Below are 14,822 nucleotides of genomic sequence, written 5' to 3' on the forward strand. Positions count from 1 at the left end.
GGCTGTTTGGTCTCCCCCCCCCCACCCCACCTAGTGCTGGGAACCAATCCCAGAGCGAAGCAGTACATTATCACCCAATGAAATTTCCAGCCCTGCCTGGTTCCCTCATACCTGTTATCTTAATCCTCCCTAACACCCGTTCCCACGCCCACATGTTCCCAGATGTCTCAGCATTACAGCACTGACCACTGAGCACCAGAGTCACTGCTGACTCACCACCTCGGCCCGAACCCTTCCAGAGCAGAGACAATGTTATTCATCTTTAAACCACATGGTCTAGTTCAGTGCTTGGATCATAGTTGGATGCTCAATAAATCTGTGTTACACAGACAAATTAATGGAGCCTTTCCTGTTTGCGGTGTTCAATTAGACTGCAGCTTTATTACCACAGCAACATGTGAGAACACGTGCTACACATTACAGAGTGTGGAAGCTTCCAGCGACACATCTCAAGTCTGGGTTTCTACCAGAATAGTTTCAAATTCTATAAACATCTGAACAACACCCACTATAATAAAGATGTAGTTGACATTCTGCCAACATCATGGCTACCTTCCCTAAAAATTCACTTCGACAAAGCTCTGCTTACACCATTTACTCACCCAGCCATTCACTACCCCTCAATTCATGTCTATCTCTTCCAAAAGAATTCAGATAAGTTTTCACTCATCAGCACGTTTCATCTGCCCATTCATTTCCCTCGTACCATCTCATACAACATGGGGAAGATACCCAAGTCCATTATACTAAATAATTTAAATTCTATATCATTTCTTGAGAGTGGAGACATTGTTTTTATTGTCTATCAAAACTGTACCCTCAACCAAACTTTTTAAATTAAAAGAGCTCACCTAGTATTTTGTGCCGAATACTTTCCAAGAAACATTAGACACTAGACGGCAAAATTCAAAGTAAATTCTATAGCAGGATGCATTATACTGTTGCAGAATACGTGTGTACACTGTGAAGATGAATCTTTGTCAAGTCACTTTCTGTGATACTGAGAACTGAACCCTGGGTCTCATGCATGCCAGATGGGCACTCTACCACTGAGCCATACCCCCAGATTTTGCCAAGTCACCTTCTGATTGGTTTAATAAAGAGCTGAAGGGCCAATAGCTAGGCAGGAGAGAGGATAAGCAGGAATTCTGGGGAGAGAGAGAACTCTGGGAAGAAGAATGGTGAGTCACCAGCCAGACTTGGAGCAAGTAGGACTTGCTGTACTGAGGAAAAATAAAAGCCACATGGCAGAACATAGATTAATAGAAGCAGATTGATTAATTTGAATTAGAAGAGCTAGTTGGGGGCAAGCCTAAGCTAAAGGCAAAACTTCCATAATTAATAATAAGTCTCCTCGTCATTATTTGCAGGCTGGTGTTCCAAGAAAGTCTGATGAGAGTGCTTATTACATTATACTAACATTCAACCTCCTATTTATTATCTTTCAGGAAACATGTTACTTAAAAAAGTAGCAAATACCATACAATATGTACCTGTAGACAGAGCACTCCCGGCTTGTGCTTGTAGAGAATCCCACGTACAGTGGACAGACAGACAGACTCACCTGGTGAGTTCTGGGGAGATGACACTGGGGAACTTCGTGGGGACTGACAGTAGCTGGGGTGGAGTAAGGCATGTGGAGGCACATATGACATTATCTCTTCCTCAAATAAGCTAGGAAAAGACACAAAATAGAATATACACATTAGCCCAAGAGGCCGAGAAAACAGCTTCCACAGTGAGGAGGAGGAGGAGGAGGGGGAGGAAGAGGAGGAAGAAGCATCCTGTGAAGCCTCTTGTTTTCGCCTCCATGATGATTTAACAGGTAGTTTCCTTCCTCAGCTTCAGACTTGGAAACATCCATGTACAGGTAAAACATAATTTTGCTGTATGCATTTTTAATGTTCTCTGTAAGTAGTTATTATGCTTGAGTTTTACCAACCTCCCTCAATCAACAGTATTGTAGTCTGATATCTGTGTGAATACATTAGGATCTAGGATATTCCTTTTGCTGGCTGTATATCAGGCCATTCTATGAACATATTAGTTTATTTACTCCCCCCTTTAATATTTACCCTTTCCCCATGTGGTATTTGAGTATAATTTCCCTCCATAAACTCATAGGGAGAGGCACTAGGAGGTGTGACTTTGTTGAAGTAGGTGTGGTCTTGTTGGAGGAAGTGTGTCACTGTGGAAGCAGGCTTTGAAGTCTCCTATGCTCAAGATACTGCCCAGTATCTCAGACCACTTCCTGTTGCCTGCAGATCAAAATGTATTCTACTCCAGCATCATGTCTGGCTGCATGCCACCATGTTACAGCATGGTAATGGACTAAACCTCTGAACATGTAAGCCACCCCAATGAAATGTTTTTCCTTCATAAGAGTTGCTGTGGTCATGGTGTCTCTTCACAGCAATAGAAACCCTAAGACATCCCAACTGTCTGCTTTTATCATCCATGGCACTATGGATGTCCTCTAGATGGAATTTTCTGTATGTGTGAGTTTCTTCTTCTGAACATAATATACACACAAATGAAGAGTTGCTCAGTAAAAGCACATACCAACCCACCCCAATCCACCCCACCCCAACCCCCACAGAAAGCCCTGCAGTTCAACTAGAATTGTGTCTAGTTACATATCTACACATAGGATGGTATTTGACCAAATATTCACCCTGACATTTTGTATGCGGTTAAGACATCTTCAAAAAGCACACACACTCACCTTGGTGGACTTCAGCGTTTACAAAAGATGAGGGAATAAACTAAATCGCCATCACACAACGGTAAAAGTTAAGGGCAATGTAATTTTATTTTAAGTGCAGACAAAAGGTCATCTACCTTAAAAAAAAAAAAACTAACTAATATTTGAATTCAGTTCTTCTTATATTTTAATTTTTTATGAATATTACTCTAATATAAACCTGTGTGTATATTTACATCTAACAGGTACATGGATTTCTCACTATCTGCTTTCTAAGAGGATGACATTTTTCTAAGTGTTTAATCTGCAAAGAATATGAAAATATATTTGAAATATGACAAAATTGGGGATGGAGTGATGGCGGCTCACTGTTAAGAGTACTTGCTGTTCTTACAGTGGACCTGTACGCAGTTCCCTGTACCAACATGGTGGCTCACAACCCTCTATGACTCTGGTACCAGGGGTTCTGACTCCCTGGCCTCTGCAGGCACTGCACACACACAATGTGTATACACACATGCCAGCAAAACACCCAGGCATGTAAACACAGATACATAATTCTTAAAAATATAAAACCATCTTTAGCCTTTGTAATCATACCAGATGTTGCCAATTTGTGCACCAGAGAAGTTGTCTCAGAAGAAACTTCAGTCTCCCCAAACCAGACAGGAGGAGAGCGTCTCAGCCCTATGAGGCATCATCAGACTTCTTAGGTGTTAGGATTCTGCCACCACTCCAGCTGCAGGACCGACTGCACATGCGCAGTAGTTCAGGAGCTAAGCAAGAGGTCTGTGTCTTACATCATCCATGTGCTGCGTGATTGTGCAAGTGCACAGTCATGCAATCAGCGCATGTGTGGTGTAGCTCTGTAAGCCTACCTGTGCATGTGCATGGGAATCCTTAAAAAGCCAGACACAGACTCCTCCTCTCTCTGTTCTCTCTCTCTCTCTCTCTCTCTCTCTCTCTCTCTCTCTCTCTCTCTCTCTCTCTCTCTCCCCTCTCTGCACGTGCTTCTTCCCCAGGCCTGGTTCTTTTGTCCCTCCCCGGCCCCAATAAAGCTCTAATACTGGGTTTTGTCGTGGCTCATGACCTTTTCTCCAGGTAACCGGTACCGCTTATCATTTCATTAGGTTCTAAAATGGTGGCTCATTGTACAAAACTGCACCTTAAGGTCACCAGCATCTTCCCACACATGCATTAACCAAATCCTCCTCAGTTCCTGTGAGAGGCCATCCATTTCCTTCACCCAGTTTTTGTTTCTCTTCTTTTAAAATAATTGAAAGTCACTCTTCACCTGCTCACTATCTGTTGTCAAAATCACCCCTTCAGCTTGCTGCATTTCATGCCTTTACTTGTGGCATTTTTTGTTATACAACTTTAAAATGTTTTCCTATGTCCTAATTCATTAACTATTTCCTATGTGACTCCTGAAAAAGGTACATTTTAATGAAATCAGTTATTGAAAGAATATAGGAAATGAATAATCAATAACAAAGTTAACGTCATTTAATTTTTATGTTTTATAATAGTAATAGAAAAATACCTTTAAATGGGTTTGATTCGATTTGAATACTATCTCAAAGCTACACAGTCTCACACTGTGGCTTACTGACAAGTATATCTGTACCACAGCTGATTCTCCTCTCTAAGAAATACAACCCCAAAGAGATATAGATTCACCCAGTAAGTATGCAGCAAGTATACCTTTTAAATGTATAAAAAACTAAGAATGTGACCAAAAAAAAAGTCCCACATTTCCAGTAAGTAGTAAACACTATTTATTAGGTAAATACAGTAGTATATTGTACCACTGTGTACTATTAATAAGTATATTTGATAACTCAAATGAAATGATGGTCTAGAATTGACTGCGTAACACGTCATAAATATAGAATTATTATGTTTGAGTAAAGTCTTCAACTTCTTCCAAGGCCCTTTAGTTTCAGTGAACATGCTAATTTCCCCAAGCAAAAGACGATGTAGCCTTGCTCATTATTTGTGAGATTTTTAAACACTTCCATATTCAACCATGTAGCATATAAGAAATTCATGTAGATGATGGCCTTTGACAAAGTACAAACATTTTTAGCTACAATTAACTAAAACATTTAAGACTATACCATCTAAAGATTATTTCATTAGAGACAGATGGAGAATGAGACGGTTGGCCATGGTCACACCATTTTGAAAAGCTTTTGGTTTGGTGTCACTGAGACCACAGTAATCCGAATTCCAGACATAGTTTCTTAATCCCTGCCTCTGCCCCCTGCAGACCCCCTGTTAATGGCTGGTCACTCTGTTTATCCGTCACTTGACATTCTTTTACCGACTACTCACCCTTCTTCTTCACTCCTAGTAATGGCTGATTTCAGGCCAAAGGGACACTTTTCAACCTCCCTTCACTTCCCCTTCTGCCCTGTAACTAGCCCAGTGTGTGCGCATATGGGGGTTCTCCTTCTTAGGGATTCCCCTCTAGAGGGCTTTTTTCTCCCAAATAAAAGCCTGTATTGTCTTAAGTTGCTTCTTTCCTTGTCTGCCTTTCCTGCTACTGACCTTTTCAGAGATGTCTGGTTTTTGTGTTTTGGTAATTTATTTTTATAACAAAAGTATACACTTGGACAGAAACACCATATTCTGGCATTCACAGACCAATCTACACTATTTTCAGAACTGGTTCTGTATACCTCAGTTCAAAGGGTCGCCTGATAGATTGAGAAGTGACACCCTGTCCCCAAGGGTCTTCAGAGCTAAGGGAAGAGAAACAGTTTTGGGGAGTGACTGCACCTTTGAGATCTTGTTTCTTCCACAACAAAGGACTAGCAAGAAATATGGCCACAAACACTAGGAGAGAGAGGCTCAGAGTCAGGGTCAAAAGAAAAAGAAAAAACAAAACAAAACCCACAACGCCTTGCGGCCTTTGGCACTCAGGGATAAAGAACTCTGCCTGAGCGGCCAGCTGTCACTGTTGCCTTTGATCCTAGGGAGGTCTCCAGGGCAGTTTCCCAGCCAGTGGGTCCTTCGAAGCATTATTGTAGTTGTGATTTGCCTATGCTTGAGGGATGATCTCAAACATGAGAAAGTTGTGTGAAAACTTTACAATTGCCCTGCCAAAGAACTCTAAAATTTAAAACCAAACCCAATTTAACCGCCGCGAAAGAAAATGCAATGGGTCAGTGCCATGAAACTCCATCCAATTGGCAGGACCATTAACCAAACTTCAACCTTTTCGTTTCCCACACCGAAACTCTCAGAACCACAAAGTAAGTAAGCTACACTAAAATCTAGCAAAAGGAGACAAAGCACATTTTTAAGGAAAAAAAAAAAAAAGTGGAAAGAAAATGTAGACATGACCTCTGCTCTGTGCTGAGGGGCGAGCCGCATAGATTTATATGGCTACCTTCTGTCCCACTCATGGACATTTGATTGATTTGTCTTTATAACCTCACCCTTTCCTGGTGGTTTAAGAGCCTGACTAAGCAAGTCTCAGGGTTACTAGATGTAATATGAAATGAATTATTATGAAATCTGCATCCTAAATCTTCAATGTGACAATTTCCTTAAGGCTTTGAGGCGAAGGAGGCCATTTTTAGGGTATCAACACGGGTATATTATTTTCTAAAATGTTCCACAGTATCTGACAGCAGAAGATTTCTACCTGAAGTTCTAGAGTTCCATACCTCAGCAACATGACAAGGTCTGCATCACTTGAAAGCCGCACCAATCCAGGGGTCCCTTCAGTTCGGATAAATTGTATCTTCTCCCTGTTTAGTTAAGGAAACAGTGCAAATGTATGTATCAGGCTTTGAAATGTAACTTATTAGACAACCACACTTTCTATCTTGGCCAAAGCATTTTGGGCACCTATTACATGGCACTGTGTTATGGAACCTTAGGAATACAAATCCCCAACAGACACTGTCCTTGCTTTTGAGAAGAAATTTATGGGGCTGGAATGAGGTTAGTAGAGTGCTTGCCTAACACACAGAAGGTCCTGAATTCATCCCTAGTACTACAAGAAAAACGAACAAAAACAATAAAACAAAACATATAATGAAAGGAGCCAGTGGGCAGCAACAACTTCTAATATTGGGAGAAGATAGTTATTGTACTGCTTTGAACACTCTGCTGCCTAAGTGTCTTTATAGATAGACAGTACTGCTCCCAGCCAGTAAAACCAGTCCCCTTGCTCGGTTAAGGCCACCTGTGAGTTTGAATCTAGCAACAGTTTTAGAGGGTGGTTCCCTGTTCTTCAAAAAGCCACCCCCAGATTTGTCTTCTGCCATTGCGAAGGTGTTGTGTAGGAATATCCACCTACTTTCCTGGAAAATGAACTTGTAAGTTATGTGTGGTGAGCTCTTTCATACTTGAAAACAGACAGTACCCCTGCTTGTAAAGAACATGGCTATGCTAAATAATGAAAAACAGAAACATCCTTAGTTATTAAGACTTGTAAAGCAGATTGTGTGTATAATGTGCAAATGTAAACAGACCTCACACACCAGATACAATGCTGTTAGTGGGTGCGTGGATCAGTGGTGGCGTGCTTGGCTGGCACATACAAGGCCTTGGGCTGGACCCCTAATACAATATGTGTACACACACACACACATACACACACACACACACACACACACACACAGCCATGATACGTTATTTCTGCTATTATCCATTATGTGATGACACCTTTGGTGTACACATTACATTTTTCTTGTTCTTTTTCTCATCTATGTCATGTTATTTCAGAGCACACCACAGTCATGTATAAGGGGAAATAAAAGTATAAGCTATGGCACTGGAACCATTTCATTTGGTCGAACACGGAAGCCACTCTGAGTGCTGAGGATAAGGCATTCTGAGAACTGTAGCAAAAACAGGATGCCATCTCTGGATACTCGTTAGACTTAGTTCTTATGGGTCAAGTGCCGTGTTGCTCTATTTGGTATTTTCACTGCATCTTAGGCTCCTAAGATCCGAGTCGCCTTGTTAAGATTCTCTACAGAGTTGAAAGCCATGGGGAGGAAGCTAGGGTTAAACTGTCCAGGTGAAAATTCCCCAAACACATAGAAACTGGCTTGCCTCTAGCCACACAGCTTAGAGGGCTAGGGGACAGGGTGCAGCCCCTGGTTTCCTCTGGATAGGTCTATTTCACATTTATTAGTACAGGAAGCACCCTACTTTTACTGTCTTTAGAAACTTTTCTCTTCTGTCCTTTATAGTCAGCAAGAGACTATGAAGATATGAGACTTGGACATTTCTTTTTAAGAAATATGCTTATGATGCCCGGTTCCCTGCAAAGTCACTCCACCTTGAAAATCAGAACCAGGAAGGGCAGGATCCCAAGAGTGTGAGCATCACATTTGGAGGCACATGATGGTAATCGGGGGCCCATTCATTCTCCAGTGAATTCTTTTATAAGAGATCTAAGAATGAGCCTTTAAAAATCTAAATTAGAAAAAAAATATTATCTTGTAGAAAAAATGAACAATTCCTTAACCTAAGAAGTCAAGTCCTGCGTAAGGGTGGATAAAGATATGCTTTGATCGTGAAGCTATCTCTAACAAACATATGCTTTATCTCTTCAGTCCATCATCACAAAGAAGCAAAAACAAAGACCGGCTGGCCCTCTCCCCAACTGTGTTCACTGGAACCGGACAAAGCGATGATGCCGGACAGATGCTACATTCTAGGCCGCACCACGGCCTGCAGACATCCTGTGAATAAGAAGAACACCATACCGCTCATCTGAGTCACAAGGAAGTCACAGTGAAGGGAAGAAAGGAGGCTGGCATCGGAGGCAGGATGTCAGGAGAGAAACTGCTCATCACTTTCTACATACTAACCACTAGGCAATGAAAACAACTGGTTTTGATTTTTCAGATGAGAACATACTGAGGCAGGCTGAGACTAGTTTTCTACCAGGCCAGTATATTTGTCACAGTGACAAGCTATGGGTCATGCTTCCAGGAGAAAGCACTAGAGCACACCATCTGGTATCTACCGAATTAAGTCAGTCAGTCAGTCAGTCTGTATGTCAGTCAGTCTCTCTCTCTCTCTCTCTCTCTCTCTCTCTCTCTCTCTCTCTCTCTCTCTCTCTCTCTCTCCTTACTTTGTTTTTTTCAAGACAGATTTTCTCTGTGTAGCCCTGGTTGTCCTGGAACTCATTCTGTAGACCAGGCTGACCTCAAATTTAGTCACATGGTGATAAACAGTCATGATAGTCATCTACAGTATCCAAAAGATGCTTCTATCATTTTCATGGTTTTAATCACCAAAAGGAGAAGACTCTGCCTCCTGGGTGCTGGGATTAAAGGTAAGAGCCAGCATTCCCTGCTCTTTAGTACTTTCTTATACTAACAGTCATACATCTTTTCTTCAAGTATTTCTCAAGCACTCAGTTTGTGCTGGGCACAGTCTTCCACAGACTTGGAATTCAATAAAGAAAATCACAAAATCGCCTGACCAGGAGCTTATGGTGCTATAGAAAACCAAAGGCAATTCCCAGTATTATATAAAACCATGTCAAGTGCTCTGTTCATCTAACTGAACTGTCTTAGGCCTTAACTGGAGTCTTTTCTAAAACCTTTTCATGTGAAAACAAAAAATAAGCCTAGTTTATTGATAATTAAGAGAATGGACTAAGGGAGAGGAAGAAAAAAATTCAACAGAGTTTCAGAAATGGCACATACTTCTCAAGAATGAAGAAGGAAATGCACCTTGGTTATCAATGATTTGCCCAATATCCTATAGACCAGTGTTCCTCAAACTGCTACCTTCATCTACTAGAAATCTACAGACACAGCCCCAAATTCTGCAGCAAGTTTTAAGCAAGTCTTCTCCTTTTGGTGATCAAAACTATGAAGATAAGAGAAACATATTTTGGATACTGTAGATGACAGGCAAGACTGTTTACCACCATGTGACTTCACGTCCCATGATGTACAGTTGCAAGACAAGCGCTTAGCAATTAGACACGGACTCTTCAAGTGTTAGTGAGCAGGGCTGTCTGCCCTGACTCCACCAGGGCCTTGGTGTCAAGTATGACAACAGTAGTTTTCTGTTCACACATGATTCTCTTACCGATTGGAAAGACAGAACTTCTCTATTGCACCATTAATTTCTATCATGAAAATGATCAAGGGAAGCTAAGGAATATGAGTTGCCACAGGCTAAAGAGAAAATGAAGAGATGGACTTAGAAAAGATATTATACAGGTGTGCTAAATAATGCATGGACGATGGCATGTCTTACATGTCTTAGTCTATGGAAAGCTTTGCAGTATCCTGCAAATCGAAAAGTGGTGGAATTCACACACCTTCCCTAACATTTTCACTATGATATTTGGGGGTATTCTAAATAAACTGGTGGGCTAAACCAATGAGCCAGTAAATACGAGTAAGTTTTCTGTTGTGGAGGGAAGATAGTGGCTGGGACAGTGCCAAGAATGCATGTCACAGACCATCAGAGGCCGAAGCAGAGGACTGAGTCAAACACTGGAGAAACACAAGACAAGTGTCTCTTTCTAATGGCAATAGTCTCAACATCAATTATTTGACTCCTGATTAAAAAACAAAACAAAGCAACAACAACAAAAACTCAGGCACAGTTAATTCTATTGCCTATCAGCACTCTGGCAATGGTAAATCTAGAATCTGTGTGTATCAGTTGAACATGTGATAATCCTCTACCCTTGGACAATATATTAAGTGGATACTGGAAGCAGGGATATGGGACAGGGGCTTACCCACCCTCTCCACCCATCACCCTGGTATTTCAGTACCTCCAGAAATAGCACACCTTTCAGAGGACTTACAAAAAGAGAGTTAATTTACATCATATTAATTTTATTAGTTTTAACTTAATTTATACATCTCTTGGTTTATGGTTCATAAAAATTATAATCATAGGAAGTTGATATGCATTTTATATTTAAACATATTTAAGTTTCTTCAGAATAAAAATGGCTGCAATCAACGTGACTGACCTAATACTTCTTTTCCTTTTAGAAAATGAGGTTTTGACTCATATGAATTTCCATAAAGCTACTTAGTATTTGGAATTCATGTAGTTTGACTATAACTAGAGGATTCTGAATATTACTTTAATATATTTATCCAAATTTATTCTGTTAATAAATTGAATTGAATAGAATTGAAATGATTCTAAAAAGGACAAAAACCAAGCCAAACCAAAAAACCCTTTTGCCCCACAGCAGCACACAAGCTTTTAATCCCAGCACTCGGGAGGCAGAGGCAGGCGGATCTAGTCCAGCCTGGTCTACAGAGTGAATTCCAGGACATCCAGGACTACAGAGAAAAACTCTTTTCTCAAAAAAAGCCAAACAACAACAAAGAAAAAAGAAAGAAAGAAAAGATCTTATTCAATCGTAGTGGTTTACAATGAAGATTATAAATTCCTTTTGAGACATGAGTTTTCTGAGGGCAAAGGTCCTTCCTCCTATATGCCTCTGCCCACACGATTCACGATGTTTTACACACACACACACACACACACACACACACACACACACACACACACACACACACACACGGGAGAGCTCAGTAAAAGACCAGGCACCCAGTCCGTCAGCTAAGGCCAAAATAACAGACTCCTAACACCTACACTCCATACTGGCAATAAAGAATATAGAATATTGCTACCGCTTCCTGCTCTGGCAGGAAAACAAACACAATCAGGGGGCTGGCTTCAGATTGGAGACTAAATTGGCATCCAGCTAGCACAGCACAGTGAAGAGGCAGGTATGGGGGGATTAAAGGGAAAATGCTAGACTGCATGAACGACAGGGGCAGGGAAAAGTTGCCTGTTTGTGCTGCCTCTCACACTCATTAGTCACCACTTCCTCCCAGGGCACAGATTTGCCTCCAGAGAGTGACTCTCTCGCAAAAACGGAGGTCATTTGAGGACAACCAGCAATGTCTTAAGACGGGAATTCCCACAGAAAACATTCTTGTTGAAACCAACCCTCTCTCTGGTCTCGCAGTTAAAGAAGGGTCCGTGTTGAGGAAGGGTCAGTGCAGACTCTGCACATTTGAGTTCCTGCAAAGCACTCAGTAACACAGTTGCAAATACATGTGCTTTTAAATCTGCCTGAGGTGGTGTTAGAAGGGTGCATGGAGTTCCCTAGTGGTACCTAGCCAAGAAAGGAAAATTAGCGGTGGACATTGATGGCTATCACAGCCACAGGACAGTCTGTCTGCCTTGACAGATGACCCACAATAGAAAGGTTCATTTTTTTTCCTACTCGCCACTCTGTAGGTTGTAGGTTTAGAATGTGACCCTTCTGGACACAGAATGACATGAGTTAGCCACATGTTGAGGATATCTATCTTACAGATGGATATAAATCATCTATAGGCCAAGGACTAAGACTTGCTTAAGTGTGTTTCTTCATCTTAAAACAAGCATTTTTAGAATGCAAATACTTAGCTTTGAGCTTATTATATTGTAGGCCCTCCAAAGATTTTTAAACTTGCAAGCCTGTTATCAGATGGGCCGCATAGATATTTATGCTTTTTTTTTTTTTCAACAGAAGGCTTTGTTGGAGAGAGAGTCAAGCTAGGTTTCTGGAGATCTACTCTTTTCTGTGCTGATATTGGCAATCCATTCAAATCATATTGCTTGTTCATTCCACAGATTTGTATTGAGGCTTTCCATGAGGAGGCTTTTCTATGAGGCTTTTCTACTGATTAGACACTGACCTCTCCATAAAGTCAGAATGATGCTATGAGTATCAAACAGTTCACACAAAGGGTTTATGTTTCTCACAATTCAAAGGTGACAGGAATCATGCATCCAATGAAACACGATGCACTAGTGTCCTTTGTCTCTATGGTCCCTCCCTCCCTCCCTTCCTTATAATGCAAGGACCAATATAACAATGCTAATGCCTTCAAAAATATTTATTTCTAGTTTTAATTACATGTATGTGTATGTGAGTGCCAATGTCCATGGAGGCCAGGGACATTCGAACCCCTTGAGCTGGAATTACAGGTAGTTATGAGCCACCAGATATAGGTGTTGGGAATCAAACTCAGGTCTTCTGAAAGAGTAGCAAGTGCTCTTAAAATAGAATCATTTCTCTAGCCCCACAGCTTTTTATTTGGATTTCTGTTACCTATGGTTAACCATAGCTCAAAAACACTAAATGAAAAGTTCCCGGATATAAACAAATTAATGTTTTAAATAACTTTTATTATAGCATATTGTTATACTTGTCCTACTTATTTTGGAATTGTTACATTCTTGCTGTGCCAAATTTCTAAGTCAAATTTTATTACAAGTATATATCGTGGTATATAGAGAGTTCTTTTCCATGGGGATAATCAGGCAAACACTGGGTTCTTAGAACTTCGTCTCTATAGATGATAAGAAACTTCAGAACAACCAAACAATTTTGGACTCTGGAAAAGGAGTTTAACTATTACGTGCCAAAACAATCTACTTAGAATACATCTTTCCAAAGGCATTTCATAGCTTGAACTCTAAGCCCATGATTCTAAAGAATCAATACCTATGAATACCAGCATGTATGATGAATTTTGTATTTCTATGAATTATAGTATTTTGTTATGCATTTGATAAGTAGTATTTTAATTGAGAATATATTCATAAATTGAAACTATAACTCCCTGTACTTTGGCTTTCAAATAAACATATCCTCAAAATGCAAAAACGAGACACAGGTATATGTCAAAAAGCCTACTGCACACATAAGTTAGCACATATATTCAAATAAGATGTGAACAGCAACTATTTCATGAAACTTTAGCCCTCAGAAATCTCTTCTGGATTTTATTCATCTCTCTTTCTCTCTCTCTCTCTCTCTCTCTCTCTCTCTCTCTCTCTCAGGTTGATTTCATTGTATGTATATAAAAGACTTTAAAGAGAGGAATTGGTGAAAATCACACCAGCAAGCCATCCTTCACAGAAGTTAATCATGACCTAAGAGGCCCTAACTGTAGTTCAATTACATGCACAGAATTACATGGTTGCATTAATAAGTAGGATGAGGCTCAAAGCTAGTGGAGACTGGGAGGCAGAGGGAGGTAGGTTGTGGCAGGAGCAGGCCTCAGGACCAGCAGGTGCAAAGAATACTGATGAATGCTGAGGTTAATATTTCCAACTCAGTTTTTGTTGTTTGTTTCGTTTTGTTTTTCTTTTTCAAATAGGGTTTCTCTGTGTAACAGCTCTGGCTGTCCTGGAACTCACTCTGTCTGGCCTTGAACCCAGAGATCCTCCTGCCTCTGCCTCCTGGCTGCTGGGATTAAAGGTGTGACAGCTGAGGCTAATATTTTCAGCTCAGTTTTATGTGGAAAAAATCCATTTGCAATCAAGCTGGATGAGAAGTAGGTTAACAATTGTGAACACTAGGATTGGTTTTACTTAAACTAGCTCTTGGAAACTTTTGATTTTTAAATTCTATAAATTCTAAAATTTTCTGTAGTTTCAAGGCAAATGTAATTTTAAAATATAATCACAGCCAAATTAAACTACAAACAAAACAAAACAAAACAAAACAAAACAAAACAAAACAAAAAACCCCTGCATGTTTCTCCAAAAAAAAAAAAGATAGAAAGGAACAGAAAAGGTCCACAGTTGTGTTTCAATCTTGGGTCGTGAGCTGAGGCACAGGCCTGTTTTGCTTCTTGGGGCTCAGAATTTCTTGGGACTTCCACGTCATTTCTTTATTAGTAACTTAAAATACAAAATGGATATATTTACATAAAATGAAAGAAAATATCACAGACCATTCTCATGGCAATGGACTCTCTATAAGAAGCCTGTGTGCAAGGAATAGTCAGTCTGCAGCCTGGTGCTTCCTGGGAAAACAGGTAGGGATGAGAGTTCCTGGCTGGGCCTAATAACCACCAAAGAGGGAAGTTCATGATCCTTGTTCATAACAGAGTAGTATACAAATGCCAGAACTAAAAAAAGTATGGAATTTTTATGTGTTATATTCACTCAAAGTATTATAAAAGGGTGTTTTGAATGAAGATATTTATATTTTGATGCTATCTTTGAGTTTTTCATTTCAGCTCTTATCTTCACATCATACACTAGGTATCTTGGTATGATTATTACCTTCCAATGCAAAGGAGTA

The 14,822-nt window shown here is 40.3% G+C and overlaps 1 protein-coding gene across 4 annotated transcripts in view; it reads right to left on the reverse strand.

The window, feature by feature from the left end:
* Window positions 1-14,822, reverse strand: part of Hecw2 (HECT, C2 and WW domain containing E3 ubiquitin protein ligase 2) — a 363,598-nt gene that overhangs the window by 53,051 nt on the left and 295,725 nt on the right. For all 4 annotated transcript variants that reach the window (XM_036173112.1, XM_036173110.1, XM_036173111.1 and 1 more), the window contains 2 exons: window positions 6,382-6,465; window positions 1,565-1,674 (listed from right to left, as the gene is read on the reverse strand). In XM_036173112.1, coding sequence (XP_036029005.1) covers window positions 1,565-1,674; window positions 6,382-6,465 — 194 coding nt within the window. The remainder of the gene's footprint in view (window positions 1-1,564; window positions 1,675-6,381; window positions 6,466-14,822) is intronic.

This window comes from Onychomys torridus, chromosome 23 (genome assembly GCF_903995425.1).
Source record: "Onychomys torridus chromosome 23, mOncTor1.1, whole genome shotgun sequence".
Lineage (NCBI taxonomy): Eukaryota > Metazoa > Chordata > Mammalia > Rodentia > Cricetidae > Onychomys > Onychomys torridus.